This window comes from Rhinatrema bivittatum, chromosome 3, assembly GCF_901001135.1.
Source record: "Rhinatrema bivittatum chromosome 3, aRhiBiv1.1, whole genome shotgun sequence".
Lineage (NCBI taxonomy): Eukaryota > Metazoa > Chordata > Amphibia > Gymnophiona > Rhinatrematidae > Rhinatrema > Rhinatrema bivittatum.
This window is the reverse complement of record NC_042617.1, coordinates 10390188-10406665: the sequence shown is the minus strand read 5'-3', so window position 1 is coordinate 10406665 and position 16478 is coordinate 10390188. Positions and strand designations below refer to the sequence as shown.

Below are 16478 nucleotides of genomic sequence, written 5' to 3'. Positions count from 1 at the left end.
GGTAATGCTGAGGGAGGAGCTAAATCAGGCTGTAACACGCAATGCTTTTGAGGGCGAGAAAAGCGGAGGGGAATCTCCTCCCTCCGAGCTCTGAACATCATTGTATAGTTGTATCGCTGCTTGTTAAATATCCTCTCTTTTACTTGTGTACTCACCCAGTTATCCCCTCCCCTGTTCATTGTATTTTCCTTTCCTTCTCAGTTTTTTGTAAACCGACATGATGTGTCCTACGAATGCCGGTATAAAAAAGTTTTTAAATAAATAAAATAAATAAATCATGGTCAGGCAAGATGGCCACCGCTCCCGATGTGAGCATGGACGGAGCAGTACCCTGTCCCCAGGCTGCCTGTCTGCTCCCCGAGCCAGTTTTTACCCCGGGAATACATCGGGAGCAGAGGCCTTCACGGGAGAGCCGTGATGCCGGCTCCCCACAAGCACCACAACAGGACCCGCACGAAAATGAATCGGCAGCTAGGTGATCCACCCCTTTAGGAGGCCCGGGAGAAACTCGGCAGGCTAGGGCTTAACAAGAAAAGGTAGAGTGCTATGTAAAATGTTTTAAAAGCATCCCTTTTTCGTTTCTTTTTTTTTTTTTTTATTAAGCCACCAAGCAGGGGAATTACCATCCCTGCAGCACTACACAGGCAATACTATCCACCAGAGGAATGAATCCTTCTCTAGTCCTGTATAGGAAGGGGGAGAGGGACCGGCCCATCGGTAAATCTCCCCCCAACTCACCGGGTAAGGGAGGCCTAGGACACTGCCCAGCCTTGCCTGCCCTTAGAGAGCGCTCAGCACACTCTCCCCTGCTCCTGTCTTTCTGTTACTGGGTTTTTTTTTTTCAAACTTACAGTCAAGGGCGTAAGGGAAAAACAACTAGAAACCTGTTTGTAACTTAGTAATTAATAAATGGATTTTTTTTTTTCCTGTAAGGATCAGGACCGCAGGTTATGTCAACCTTTCATCTGCTGGAGTCAGAGAATACTGACGGATCGCAGGTGGCACACCAGGTTATCTAGGGGGTGCTTTTCTCTCACTCCATCTGCTGGAAGGGAGGCATAACCCAGCAGTCTGGACTGATCCTGGTATGTACAGGGAACAAGCTTTAACAGAGAGAAAATAAAAGGGTCTCTTCTCTGAGAGCAGAGGAATCCAGGCAGGCCGCAGTCAGAGAGAGAGGGGCGAGGCAGGGATTGTGAAGGACAAGAGCATCAAGAAGCGACACCCATCCCCTGCTCGTCCCTACTCTACCAGGGGCATGGCCCCAAATCAGGACCTTTCACCCCTGGGAGTAGATCTTCATCTCCAAAATCCAACTGCAGGTTTTGCACCGCTACCATTTGCTAGAGACAGAGGATACCGAGTGACTGCAGGTGGCACATTGTCTTAAGTACCACTGGTACAGAAAAGCTGTTCTTCTCTGTCTCTATCTGCTGGTAGGGGAGAAAACCCCATTTGTCTGGACTGATCTGGGGGATGATAAAGAACAGTGTGCTTTTTCAATGTTTATCACTTTGTGCACAGGCCTCTGTGGACCTGGTGTGTTATATGAGCTGCAGCTGCTGCTGGCAAGGTGTTCACATCGTGGTCGCTGACACTGCCCATTAGAGTCCAGGTTTAAATTTTGACTATGTAATCATTATGGAGCAGGTACCCCCCACCAAATACTGTTGGTAGGGGAGAAAGGCTATAGGCCTACTAAAAGCAATGGTGTCCCCATAAAAATAGCCCATATCTGGAGCTGTTTAAGGCGGTTTAATACACACTCAAAAGTTTATTGCTAGTATAAAAGAAATTGCATCTTAGGTTGGTGGGAGTGGTTGTTTTATCACTTCTAAAGCAGCTGTACTGGTCAAAATTGATTTTAAATAGCTTGAACTGGAACTTAAAACCATCACCAAGATCCCCATTAATTGATTCTCCTTTTTATTTCATTCCTGAACATGATAAAACATATACTGTTTTGAAACCTCTTCTTGTGTTGATATCAAATACATTAGAAGGGAGAGGTGCTGCTGCGCTGATCATCATCAGAATTGCCCTCACGCCCTACCAATGCAAAACATGAATATAGCAAGAACAGGCAGAGTGTGGCCTTGAGGAAGGAGTTTGGTAAAACAGATAATTGTTCATAAAAAGTTCATGCCTTCCACTAAAGCAAAAATGTTTAAAAGTAATGAGATCCAAAAATGAGAGGTAACAACAACAATAGCCCAAATCCCTCAAGTTGCTATTTCTAAGTCCCAATGAATATGACATGGAAAAGCCAAACAGTGCAAAAGTACTCTGAGAGCAGGACCATACCTGCAGGCTTCAGAGACTAAATGAGACCTGCCTTCTGTCTCTGCCTACAGCCTGCATCCTCCATGTGCCAGTTCTATCTCATTCTTTCACAAGCCCAGTTTCTTAACAGGAAGAATGCGGTTGGCCTGTGGACACGTGTTTCAGTCACAGCAGGTCACACCTGCTGATGCATGGTAGACAGGGCCCGAGCCAGGCAAGGAGCTTTAGCCCCCTAACAGCTGGCTCATCCCATTTCCCCACCCTTGTTACTGTAGCGGTCCCAGTCTGGCCACCCACCTCTCACCTTTGCGTTCCTGGATGAGGGCATCACGGCGCTGCTTCATTTCCAGGCTCAGGTTCTCCACCATCCGGTCGATGCAGTTGTCCAGGACGAGGGAGCGCGTCTGAGAGACAATGTCCTGTCGGCAGATGGGACACTCGGCCTTACGTTTTATCCACTCCTTTATACAGTACGAACAGAAGCTGTGTGCACAATTCAGGGTGACAGCCTGCAAGGGAAGACAATGGCAAAGCATCACTTAAGTTCCTTTTCTCAGCTCGCAGTTCACCACCTAAACTCAGGAACCCTCAAGCAGACAGACCAAAGGAATGTGGAAAATGTCTAGTGAGCAACAGGTGGTTTGTAGTAATCCTGAGGCTAAAAAGAGTTCTTCAAATGCAGCGCTCAGACTGTGTGCTCGCCTTGGGCTTGGATGAGCGCCAGTGCCCGTCTTCCCAAGGAAAATACATGCATGAAAAGACAGACAGACAGCTATCTTAAGAAAGAAAACATAGATATAGCTGCTGCATTAAATAAAGGTGTTCTTCTAATAAGCCACAAATGGGAAGATGGTTTCCAGGAAGTACTTATCAAGCTCTGGGCATGGCATATACAAAGGGAATGCTTAGTAAAGCAAGGGAGGGAGCGTGGCCTAGTAACATTGCTGGCCGAGGGGCTCCCTAGAGTACCCACAGCTCACTGCAAGCAGATAGAAGAGTTTTAATGTGCTGTATTTAAAAATTCAAGGAAGTCAGGGTACAAATACCACCAACATGCCTCATGACCTTAGGAAGCGACTGTGCCCTCCGTTGCCTCGGGTACAAACTTAGGCCTGGATTCACTAAGCTGCAAATTTCTATCACAGGAAGGAGTGGGGAGGCGTAGCAGATATTGTGCCTCTCCTGGAAAACACACCTCAGCTGTATTTCTCACAATAAAAGTCAGCGAGTCAAAACAATGCTGCACAGGCCTTTAATGTACGACGGCGGCTCCCAACGCATGGGGCCACCATCATCTTAAAGGGCTCAGCTGTAAAATAAAGAAATAGCCATGAACTGCACCCAAAAGTGTCCGGGGTCTCACATGACCCCCTCCCTACCCCAGGGCTACCAATCTAGGCGGCCCCTTAATCAAAAGTATAAAAATATAATGATGATCCCGCAGCCCAACTCCGTCCTCATTAAATAATGGCCAAATTTAAAGATTGGCCCCCTTTACCCCTTCCCCCCAAGTTAATAAAAACCCGGTTAGTGGTATAGTAGTCCCACTCCCCCACCCCAATACCTTAAAAAAAAAAAAAAATGTTTTCATGGAAGTTGGAAGGGCCCAGAACTCCCTCTAGCCCCAGTTGGTGCCATTTTCCAAAATGGCACCAACTAGGCCTTGCCCCGTCACAAGACTGGGGCAAAGTCTGGGCCCAATCTTTACCCCCCCCCCCCTTTTTTTTTTTTTTTAATGGAAAGGGAGGGTGGAGGGGCGGGTCGTCGTTGCGTGATCCATTAAGTCTATTTTTATACTTTTGTTTAAGGGCCCACCTCAACTAGTGGCCCTGGAGTGGGGAGGAGGATCATATAAGACCACTGGACAGTTTTGGGTGCTGTTCATGGCTATTGCTTTTTTCAGTTGGGCCCTTTAAATCTAATGCAGGAGCGCTGGGATTATTGTTTTTAGGAAAGGTGTACTGTAGATAAAACAACATAGCTGACATTTCTAAGTCAGCTGCATTTTATTTACATTGAATTGCCTATGCATGACCTGCTTTGCATGGATTTGCAAACTTCATGCATACAAATACCATGTAAAGCAACTCATTTGAATAAGGGAGGGAATCTGCCAGAATTTATGCTAATTATAATAAATATTGGCTGATATTGCTGCAATAAGGCTATACTGGATACAGAGTTTAATGGAGAAATTACTTACGTGATAATTTTGTTTTCCTTAGTGTAGACAGATGGACTCAGGACCAATGGGTTATATGTGCTCCCCTGCTAGCAGATGGGAGACGGAGTCAGATTTCAAAGCTGACATCACCCTAGATATATCCCTGCAGTAACCTCAGCCCTTCTGTATTCTCTTCAAAAGCCATTGTGGACATACTATTGAAAAACTTGAATACAATTTAATAACTTGATTAAGATCTTGATTAAAAACTTGATTAAAACTGGTGACCGTATCTGTACTCAACCAAACATAAGCGCTGAATCCCAGCAATGTTATAGATGCCCAGATCGAGGGATAGGATGATGGTTTACCCGAAATCTCTTTGGGATTGAGATTCATGTGCAATTCCTTGGCACTGTTCATGGGCAGGATGCTGAGTCCATCTGACTACACTAAGGAAAACAAAATTATCAGGTAAGTAATTTCTCCATTTCCTAGCATGTAGCCAGATGGACTCAAGAACAATGGGATGTAGAAAAGCTACTCCTGAACGGGGCAGGAGCTACCTATGGTCCGGTTAGCACTGTCCTTGTAAAAGGCTGCGTCTTCTCGGACTTGGACATCCAGGCAATAGAACCTGGAGAAGGTGTGCAAGGAAGACCACGTCACCGCTCGGTAGACGTCGATGGGAGACAGTAGCTTAGCTTCCACCCAGGATACTCCCTAGTCAAATGAGCTTTAACCTGAAGGGGTAAAGGCTTCCCTGCCTCTACATAAGCTCCCGTGATCACTTCCTTGATCCAGCAAGCTATGGTAGCTCGCAAAGCTGCTTCACCTCGTTTCCTTCCACCGTGAAGAACAAACAAGCGGTCTGTCTTACGCACTGGTTCTGTACAATCTAGATACCATACTAACAGCCTACTGACGTTTAAGTGGCATAGGAGGCAGTAGTCTTCCGATCCTTGCATCTATCTAGGGATGGTAAGGAAATAGACTGGTTCAGGTGAAACTCTGAGACTACCTTTGGCAAGAAGGAAGGGACAGTGCAAAGCTGCAACGTTCTTGGAATGAACTGGAGGAATGGCTCCAGACATGATAGCGCCTCTAGTTTAGAGATGAGACGAGACTAGCATATCGTCACCAAGAATACAGTCTTCAGCATTAGCAGGCGTACAGACAGAGCGCACAGCAGCCGAAAGAAAGGCCCTGCTAAGAAGTCCAATACTAGATTGAGGCTCCATAGGAGGACAGGCCACTTAAAGGGTGGTCGGAGGTGTTTAACTCCTTTTAGGAAACAGGCCAAGTTCAGATGTGTGGATAGGCGGGCTCCATTCACCTCATTTCTGAAACAGGAAAGAGCTGCCACCTGGACCTTTCAAGGAGTTGAGGGACAGTCCTTTGTTCAGGCCAAACTGTAAGAATTCCAGAATCATGGGGATCTTGGTCGACCGAGGAGAGAGCCCGCATTCCTCGCACCAGGCCTCAAATATTCTTCAGATCCGCACGTATGCCAAGGATGTCAAGAACTTCCGTGCGCGGAGCAAGGTGGCAATTACTGCCGTCAAATATCCACACTTCGTCAGCAAGCCCTCTCAAGGGCCAGACCGTAAGACAAAACAGAGTTGGTCCTTGAGAAAGATGGGACCTTGTTGGAGAAGGTCCCTGTGCGGAGGGAGGTATAGGGGGCTCTCCACCAGAAGCCTATGCATGTCTGCATACCACGGGGGTCTGGGCCAATCTGGGGCCACCAAAAGGACTAATCCTCTGTGGCGCTCGATCTTGCGAATGATCTTGCCCTGCAGAGGCTCTGGCCAGGTCTAGACCAGGGCGTCGATCCCTTGGGAACACTGATCTCTTCTGCGACTGAAGAATCGGGAACCTTTGCGTTATGGGATGTGGCCAGTAGGTCGATGAATGGGCAGCCCCAGCGATCTCCCAGGAGCTGGAAGGCTCTGGTCGACAACGCCCATTCTTCTTGATCCAGACTCTCCCTGCTGAGAAAGTCTGCTCTGACGTTGTCTTTTCCTGAGATGTGGGAGGCCAAGATCCCTTGTAGATTTAACTCCACCCATTCCATAAGGGGGTCTATTTCTAGAGACACTTGGTGGCTTTTGCTTCCTTCCTGGTGGTTGATGTAGGATACCATTGTTGCATTGTCCGACATAACATGGACCGCCTGGCCCTGGAGTCTGTGGCTGAACTGTAGGCACGCTAATCTGACAGCTCGGGCTTTCAGGTGGTTTATGTTCCAGCATGCCTTAGGGTCCATCATCCCTGGGTTGTCAATTCCTGACAGTGGGCTCCCCACCCTTGGAGGCTCGCGTCTGTAGTGAGGACTAGCCAGTTTGGTGGGGACATGCTTACACCCTTACTTAGGCGAATTTCCTATAGCCACCACTGGAGCCAAGAGCATACCTCAGTTGGTAGGTGGAGGCGAATCGAGCAGTCTTGGGACAGTCGGTTCCAGCGTGACAGTAAGGAGCGTTGGAGAGCCGCATGTGAGCCCTCACCCACAATGATGTCTATTCATAGAGTCACCACAGGGGAGCTTCAGGCACTATTCTCAGGAGTTTGTAATCCACACAGTTACAGACCTGTTGATTGACTTGACCAGTAAGAGTTTACCAGAACAAAGAAAGTCATGGGAAATGGGCTACACATCCTGGGAAGCCAATCAGGATAGTTAGCGATGATTTAATCATGCAGTTGACATCACAACTTATGTACTTACGCCAACCTAATACCCTCAGGACCATCAGGACCTTATTGATTGTTTAAAGTAACCCTACACGTTCTCTGTTCAATACTATGTTTATTGTTTAATATAACGACCTTATTGATTGTTTAAGGTAACGATACACGTTCTCTGTTCAATACTATGTTTATTGTTTAATGTAACGCCCCCCGGCGATAGTTGTGTTATATGGAAACCGACTTGATTTGACATATATATATCAAGAAAGTCGGTATATAAAAACCCTAAATAAATAAATAAATGTAAATGATCCTTTGGGCAGTCATGCAAGTCTCTAGAACCTTCTACTCTGTATTTGAATGTTATCTATAAAACAAGGATCACTTTCTGTATAGGAGGAGATGCTGGTCAGATTGTAAGACGAAGGGCACCCAGTACCCAGCATCTCCCGAGAACACTTATATTAACTAATAAAAATACATTTTACTTTTACTGAGTCTAAGTGTTCTTGTGTCCCTGGCCATAAGCACAGAGTAAGCTTTAACAAAGGTTGATGCCATGAGGCAGAGGCCTTGAATATATAGTCCCACACCTTGTGGTGCATTGTGGTCGTCAACCGGCGTACTTGGCCCATCAGTTTCCTCCTCCTCGGGGGAGGGAGGAAGACCTTGTTCTGCTTGGATTCGAATTGGGCCCCCAGGTACTCTAAGGACTGGAAGGGCTTGAGGCTGGTCTTGTTCATGGTCACAACCCAGCCAAGTTCCTGAAGCAGAGACGTGACCCTGCTGGTCACCTAGATGCTCTCTTCCAACGACTCGCCCGAATCAGCCAGTCATCTAGGTAAGGGTGCACTAGGATCCCTTCTTTCCTCGAGCCGCCGCCACCACCACCATAATTTTGAAGAATGTTCTGGGGCGGTTGCCAGGCTGAAGGGCAATGCCCAGAACTGGTAATGGAGGCCCAGTACTGCAAAGCATAGGAAACACTGGTGGTCCTGGTGGATTGGAATATGAAGGTAGGCCTCCAAGAGGTCCAGGGAGATTACCAGTGATGTGTGTGCCTAAGCTTGAGACCAACATGGAGACGACAAGTGACCCAGAATCCTCTGCTATCTTAGCCTTTCTGGCTATGTGAACTTTAAATGCCCTACTGATCCTGACCTGGAGGAATTCCAAGGACATCTGGACAGCAGTTGAAGCTCGCGACAATTTGTAATGCCTAATTATAGGGTCACAAGAGCAGAAGGCAATGGTCAGAACCTCAGGCTAGAATGTCATTACAGGGGCATCTGTAAACACAGCACACAGCCTAAGATATGAAGATTGTCCTGAGCAGCAAGATTTTAACAGAACAAAGGATTATCTAAAGAGTGATAGTAAATGGGCCCGAACTTGGAGAACTGGTCAGGGTAATTCAGGGATAATTTATCATGCTGTTGACATGATATCCTTTGTAAATGATACTCCAGGTGGTCACGCAACTTAAGAATTTCTGACCTAGTACTGTACTGTATTTTACCTATAAAAGAAGGATCAGTTCATGTATACAAACAAGATGCTGGTTGGTCAGTTTGTCAGAGAAATGGCATCTAGCATCTCCCAAGAATACTTATATTGCTCAATAAAAAATTATACTTTCTATAAAATCTAAGTATAGTGTTCTTGTACCCATGAAGAAGCGCCATAAGCGTATTTGGCACATAACACTAGCTCTCCCGGTTGTATGGCTATTAAGACTGAGCGAAAAGTTTCCATGTGGAAGTGAATTATCCGCAGATGACGACTGATGCTCTTGAGATCCAGAATGGGGCGAAAGGAATCCTCCCTTCTTGGGTAAGATGAAATAGATGGAGTAACGCCCCGTATTTTCCTGGGTTGTAAGTACCGGAGTTATAGCCTCAAACTGAGTAGCCTTAAAGTAGATTCCACTGCCAGTTTCTTGAGCTGGGAGTGGCAAGGAAACATCATGAACATGTCCCGAGGGATGCTGTGAAATTTCAGAGTATAACCTTCTCGTATGATGTCCAGTACCCATTTGTCAGATGTGATCTCGACCCACCGCTGATAGAAGAAGGATAGTCGGCCCCCATCTCCTCGTCCTGTGGATGGGTCGGCCAAACTTCATTGGGTAGCTCGGGTTGAACCTGAGCCCGAACCAGTTCCTCTTTTTGGTTGACTGCTCCAAAAAGGACAGAGACCTTCCCGAAGGTCGAGATGTTTGATATGGTGAGTTTCTGTAGGTCCGACCCCTCATAAGCGAGGGGCGCTACAACCTCTTTTTATCTTCTGGTACCTGGAGATTCACCCCATTTACTGGCCAACTTTTCCAATTTGCTTCCGAATAGGAGGGGTCCCTTAAAGAGCATCTTTGTGGGGTTTGCCTTAGAGGTTGCGTCCACTAACCAATTTCACAGCCATAGTTGTCTTCTGGCCACCACCACTGAGGCTACCCCTCTGGCTAAGGTATGCAACAGATCAGAGCTTGCATCTTCTAGGAATGCTGTGGTGGGCTCCACTGCCTCTCTGGAATGCGCCCCTGAGCTATCTGCCTCTCTCTCTCGAGAGAGAAGACATGAGCAAGCCACCAGGGCACAACTGGAAACGATCTGCAGAGCCATTGCTGTCACGTCAAAGGCTTGCTTAAGGATGGACTCCATCCGCCTATCGTATGCGTCCTTCAAGGCTGCTTCTCCTTCTACTGGAATAATTGTTCGCTTCGAAACGGCGCAGACCAGGGCGTCCACTTTCGGGAAATGCAGGCTTTGGCCTCTGGGTCCAGAGGGTACAGAGCCTCCAATGCCCGGCCTCCTTTAAAGCTGGCTTCCAGGGCATCCTATTCCAGGTCAATTATCTCCCGGATGGCTTCCAGCATCAGGAAATAGCAAGAGGCTTTCCGTAGAGACACCAGGATAGGGTTCTTCTTTGGCTCAGACACAGGGTCCATGCCAGGAATTCCCAGAGACTTCAGGGTCTGGGAAACCAGTGTCGGCAATTCGTCTCTGTGGAAAAACTGCAACATGGTCCGGTATGGTTCCAAGCCTGGAGGGATTTCCCCATCATCTGTGGTGTCTGGGTCCCTGTCAGGGATATCCTTGGTGAGGTGAGGCAAGGCATGTCCCGAGGCATGCTAATAGGGCTGGGAGGAAAAGGCCTTCCCAGCTCGGGCGCAGCCTGGGCAGGGGCAGCAGCTGACTGCACCTGAACAAAGTCAAATCCGGGGTAGTACCAGATAAGGTCATGGCTGACTCGTCTTCTGACTGGGAGGGGCTGGGCTTGGAGAAGTTCTGAGAGTCCAGCCCTCCATGGGCCTCCTCATAGTGCTGACACAGGAAGGATTCAAGTTCAGACTGTGCAGCCCTAATATTGCAGGCAGCACAAAGTGTGTCGCTTGTGCTTCTTTGCTCCAGGAACCATAGTTCAGTGCAGCTCATGCGTTCAGCCGGCTAGCATTTGAACTCAAGTGCACACAAGTCCGCCCCGACGCGCATAAGTATAAGCATTCGGCTGGTGTGAATGTATGCGTGTAATTACACGCGTAGGTATGTGCGCGGTCATGTGCACAGTTGAGTGCGCACTTATGCGTGCAGCAGGGCCGGCCGGCACCGTGTGAACAGACAGTGGTGCCACACAAAATAGTGCGCAAGATGGCGTTGCTGCGGCCTGTCACATGGAGTGCCTCACCGAGCCTAGCCCATCAGAGGGCCACTCAACCCGCTCGGAAACCCCCTTCCCTTGCCCCAACGGGATCAGGAACGTCGTCGGTACAGCGTGCTGAGCAAGAGACAGAAGGAAAGACCTACCGGAGCCCTTCCATGTCTCTGAATCAGAGTAGTTCTTCTTTTGCTTACCGGCTGAGTACAGAGACGGTCTCCAGCTGCAGTGGGAGAGGGCATAGGCTGTCACTGCCGCGCTTGGCTTCCTACACTTGCTGCCTCTTTCAGTTGCTTCAGCAGCAAAGTCCACACCAGGAATCGGATCAAATCACACCTCTGAGGGATCTCGGGAATTGCCTCAGAAATTCTCAACTGGGAGAGGGACCATTAGGTATCACTGCATGAGAGCGGAGCTCTATCTTTCTCCAATTTAAAGGTAAAATTTCCTCTTCTAAAGAGTACTATGTACCCAACAGGGAAGGCACAATCCACATCTGCTAGGAGACGGAGAGATACTGAATGGCTGAGGTTACTGCAGGGGTATATCTAGGGTGACGTCAGCTTTGAAACCTGACTCTGTCTCCATCTGCTAGCAGGTGAGCACATAACCCATTGGTCCTGAGACCATCTGGCTACATGCTAGGAAATGCATGTTATAGCCCTAATGCAGCTTAATGAATTTCCCTCTTAGATTGTAAGCCATGTCTGGACCCACCTTAGACTGCAGACTGTACAGAACACTGCCACCAGACTGAATGTCCAAGGTAGGACAGGATCACTGGATCTCCAATGAGAGACTGTGTATTGATCTTAAAGTTCTCACTCTCAGATTCAAGGAGCTGAGAGATGCAGGACCAAAGTATTTGGCCAGGCAGGTTGATTGTTACAATTCCTCTCCGCAATAAAGATCCAGCCAGAGGGCTTTTTTTTTTTTTTAAAGAATACCCTCAGTTAAAGATAGACTCTTTCAAATACCTTAAAGGAATTAATGATGCACAAAAATTAAATATTTTCCAATTAAAAGAAAGCTGTAAAACTAGGGGTCACAATATGAAACTCCAAGGGGGAAGACTCATGAACAATATCAGATAATATTTCTTCACAGAAAGGATGGTGAATGCATGGAATGACCTCCCGGAAAAGGTGGTGATGACAAGAACAGACATAGAATTCAAAAGGCAAACAGTAAGCTAATAAACCTGTCACCTTAGATTCAGGGATACTTTATTCATTGTAACAGCTTCAATTAATTAAAATGTCCTGGTTGAGTTTTGCCCTTAATGGGCTGCATCAGGGGCTAAACTGGCATATAGTGTTGCATATATCTTGGTATTGCAAACTAAATGTCGATGTTGGGACTTCAAAGTATCAAAAGCCTCACACCGGGGGAGTCAATTACCAAAAAGCGTGTTAAACAAGTAGTGGTGTAGATACACCCTAGGAAACCCAGTCTATTAGGATTGTAAGAGATGAACAGTTGTAAAGCCTGATTATGTGGCTGAGTTTTTCTCTTGTAATAAGCCAAGGCTAGTTTGCAGTCTAAGGAATGGAGGGCTTTCTTGCTTTCATGTGCATGTGGCTTCAGGCAGATCACAGGTATTATGATGGCTTGATTAATATGGAAAGCTGACACATCTTTAGGTCGAAACTTTCGATGGGTGCAGAGCACCACTCTACTATGGAAGAATTGCATATAAGGAGAAGAACAATGAACTAAAGCCTGAAGTTCACTGACTCTTGTGGCTGAGGTTATTGCTACAAGGAATATTACTTTCCATGTAAGAAACTTGAGAGAAGCAGATTCCCTGTACTGCCTTGTTTAGTTTTCTGTCTGATTACAGAGATAGCATTGGTCCTGTTAGTGCCAGCCCCTGACAGTGTGAGCATTTCTTAGTGGGGGGGAGGTCTTGGCCTTTTCCACAATTTGGTTTTTTTTCCAAGATAAGCCTCATCTTTACTGGAACACTGGAGTTGGAATGTGCTCCTCTTATTTCCAAAGCCTTATGAGGCCAATGTTTTTTTCAAAGGTGATCCGTTTAGGTAAGGGCCCCTTCTTGGAGCTCTGATCTTGGTTCATGCAGCAGTCTATTCCTTACAGTCTAAGCCAGGTGGTTTGTCAATGGTACTAAGTCGGCAATTCTTCTAGGTTCAGGCTTTGTCCCTTGATCTCGGATCAGCCTGAGAATCCTTGAAAGGAGTGACTCCTGGGAAGTTGTCACACAGTGCAAGAAAGAGCTTTGGATTCGCCCTTCAGTGGAATGGGCCGATAAAAATTTATTTATTTATTTAAGAGGTTTTTATATACCGATGCTCATGAAAAATCATATCGCGTCGGTTTACATATAACTTTAGTTGGAATTACAATAAACAGGGGATTTTAACCTGGAGAAACAACTCTAGAGAGAGTCACAAACAAGGATAGAGGTGGAGAAAGAGTAATAGCGTTAATAACATTAAGGTAACAACAACGATAACTGTGTTAAATAATGCGGTGAGGTGTAAAGAGTCTTATGGCGTGCTTCAGTTCTTCAGGGAAACGCTTGGCTGAAGAGCCAAGTCTTAAGCTTTTTTTTTTTAATGTCTTTTGGCAGGTTTCTAGGCGCAGGTCAGGTGGTAGAGAATTCCATTGTGTGGGCCCTGCTGTGGAGAGGGCCCGTTTTCTGAGTGTGGTCTTGGAGGGAGGAGCATGGAGTGTGCCTTTGTGTGCTGATCTTATAGGTCTGGCACACGTGTGTAGTCGAAGAGGGAAGATTAGATCCATTGGGGTCTGCATGTGGATAGATTTGTGGATCAGCATTAGAGCTTTGTGAATGATTCTGAATTTGACGAGGAGCCAGTGTAAGCTCTTTAGAACCGGAGAAATATGTTCATTTCTTTTGGTATTCGTCAGAATCCTTGCGGTAGAGTTCTGTAGCATCTGTAAGGGTTTTGTGGTGGAAGCAGGAAGGCCGAGTAGGAGAGAATTGCAGTAGTCAATTTTAGAGAATATGATAGCTTGAAGGACTGAACGGAAGTCATGGGTGTGCAGGAGGGGTTTAAGCTTTTTTAGAATTTGCAGTTTGTAGAAACCTTCCTTTGTTGTATTGTTGATAAATGTTTTGAGATTCAGTCTGTTGTCGAGTGTGACTCTGAGGTCCCTCACATGTGTGATGGAAGTCAAGTTAGGAGCCAGTAGATTGATGAGGGCCAAATTGTTATCATTCTGCGAGATGAGTAAGAGTTCAGTTTTAGAAGTATTAAGAACTAAGTTTAGGCTGGATAATAGGAGGTTGATGGAATGTAGGCAACTGTTCCAGAAGTCGAGGGTTTTTTTCAGAGATTCGGTGACTGGAATAAGAATCTGGACATCATCCGCGTAGATAAAGTGAGTAAATTTTAGATTTGAGAGAAGCTGGCAGAGGGGGAGGAGATAGATATTGAACAGTGTAGGGGAAAGCGATGACCCTTGTGGAACTCCAAGTGTTGAAATAATAGGTTGAGATTCCTTGAATTTCCTGTTGTAGAGGAAGGACTTAAACCAGTTGATGACAGTTCCTGATATGCCGATGTCGGAGAGACTTTTTATTAAGATGGAGTGATTCACGGTGTCGAATGCCACTGAGATATCGAGTAGGGCCAAGAGGTATGTTGTTTTTTTATCGAGGCCTAGGAGTATGTTATCAGTAAGAGAGATTAGAAGGGATTCAGTGTTCCTTGATTTGCAGAAACCAAACTGAGCTGGGGTGAGGATTTTGTGTTCCTCAAGGAATTCAGAAAGCTGTTTATTGACAATTTTCTCCAAGAGTTTGGCGATGAATGGGAGGTTGGCTATGGGTCGAAAGTTTGCCGGGTCAGTTGGATTTAGGTTAGGTTTCTTTAGCAGATGTTTAATGGAGGCAAGTTTGAGAGAATCTGGAACTGAGCCAAGAGATAGAGAGCAGTTGATAATTTCAGCGAGAGGCTTAGCAATTGTATTAGGAATGTTGAGCAGTAATTTAGAAGGGATGGAATCAGTTGGATGGTAGGCAGGTTTCATCTTTTTTAGAATATTTTCTATTTCGAGGGAGGAAGTGTATTCGAATGAATTGAAGTTTGCTTTCTGGGTGAAGGTGGAGGAATGAGGAGGAGGTGGTTGGGTCTTTGAGGCGGCGAGTGGGGCTAGGAGGTTTAAGATTTTATTCTGAAAGAAGATAGCCAGTTCTGAGGATTTAGATTGGGCTTGGTCATCTGGGATGGTGAGGGAGGCTGGCTGTGTAAGATCTTTGACATAAGAGAACAGGGCCTTGGCGTCGAAGAAGACGTGGTGGATTTTGAGAGCATAGAAGTCTTTCTTTGTACGAAGGATTGTATTTCTGTAGTTGTGCATAGCTGATTTGTAGGCTGATGAGGTGGCTGTATTAGGATTCTTGCGCCATTGATGTTCTTTATGACGTAGTTCTAGTTTGAGGTTCCTTAGTTCTGGGGTGAACTATTCATTGAGGAATAGCCTAGTGATTAGAGCAGTGGACTATGGACCAGGAGACCAAGGTTCAAGTCCCGCTATCACTCCTTGTGACCTTGGGCAAGTCACTTTACCCTACATTGCCTCAGGTATAAAAACTTAGATTGTAAGCCCTCTGGGGATAGAGAAATACCTACAGTACCTGAATGTAAACCGGTGTGATATCTCAATTGAGATGAATGTCGGTATATAAAAATAATAAATAAATAAATAAAATAAATAAAAATAACCAGGGTTTTTTGTTCTTGAGGGAGAAATTTAAAGGAAAATTAGGTTCTTACCTTTGCTAATTTTCGTTCCTGTAGTACCAAGGATCAGTCCAGACAGCTGGGTTATGCCTCCTGTCCAGCAGATGGAGTCAGAGAGAAAACTGAAAGCACTCCCTAGATATACTGGTGTGCCACCTGCGATCCCTCAGTATATGTGATATCAAAGCAGAAATAAGTAATTGACCACTTCAGACAACTTCCTCAAAAATTTCCTGTACCCCCTTGTAATTTTGTAGGCATGTAGGTACTTAAAGACTAGATCAAACAGAAACTTCCTGGACAACATAGAAGACCAGGTAGAACTAAAACAACACAAATAGTGTAAAAGACAAACTGAGGAATTACAACTTACCCTTAAAAACTGGTCCGAACGTAGCGAACACAATCTGCCAAGGAAGGACCGTGGAATATGAGAAGACGAGCGGACTCCCAGAACCGTGGGCGGGCGTCTGGACTGATCCTTGGTACTACAGGAACGAAAATTAGCAAAGGTAAGAACCTAATTTTCCTTTCCCTGTACGTACCAGGATCAGTCCAGACAGCTGGGATGTACCCGAGCCGCCTGAACTGGGGTGGGACCCTGAGAGTCCCGCTCGAATCACGCTGCTCCCAAACGACTGAGCGGACGGACCACGGACATCCAACCGATAATGCCGGGAAAACGTATACCATGATTACCAAGTGGCCGCCCTGCAGATCTCTTGACTAGAGACCAATTGACGTTTTCCGCCCACGAAGTCGCCTGAGAACGCAAAGAATGAGCCGTAAGCCCATCTGGAACCGGTTTACCGCAACCAATATACGTGGACGCGATAGCGCCCTTCAACCAGCGGCGATAATAGACTTGGACACCTGAAGCCCCTTCTTGGGCCCATTCCACAAGACAAACAGGTGGTCTGACCTACTAAAGTCGTTGATAACCTCCAGATAACGCA

At 46.3% G+C, this 16478-nt stretch overlaps 1 protein-coding gene across 8 annotated transcripts in view; it reads right to left on the bottom strand.

Moving 5' to 3' along the window:
* RNF8 (ring finger protein 8) overlaps positions 1-16478 on the bottom strand; it is a 98765-nt gene that overhangs the window by 19763 nt on the left and 62524 nt on the right. For 7 of the 8 annotated variants that reach the window (XM_029592891.1, XM_029592894.1, XM_029592897.1 and 4 more), the window contains one exon: positions 2588-2792. In XM_029592891.1, coding sequence (XP_029448751.1) covers positions 2588-2792 — 205 coding nt within the window. Of the gene's footprint in view, positions 1-2580; positions 2793-16478 lie in introns of all 8 variants that reach the window. The other variant, XM_029592896.1, reaches the window with a different exon arrangement.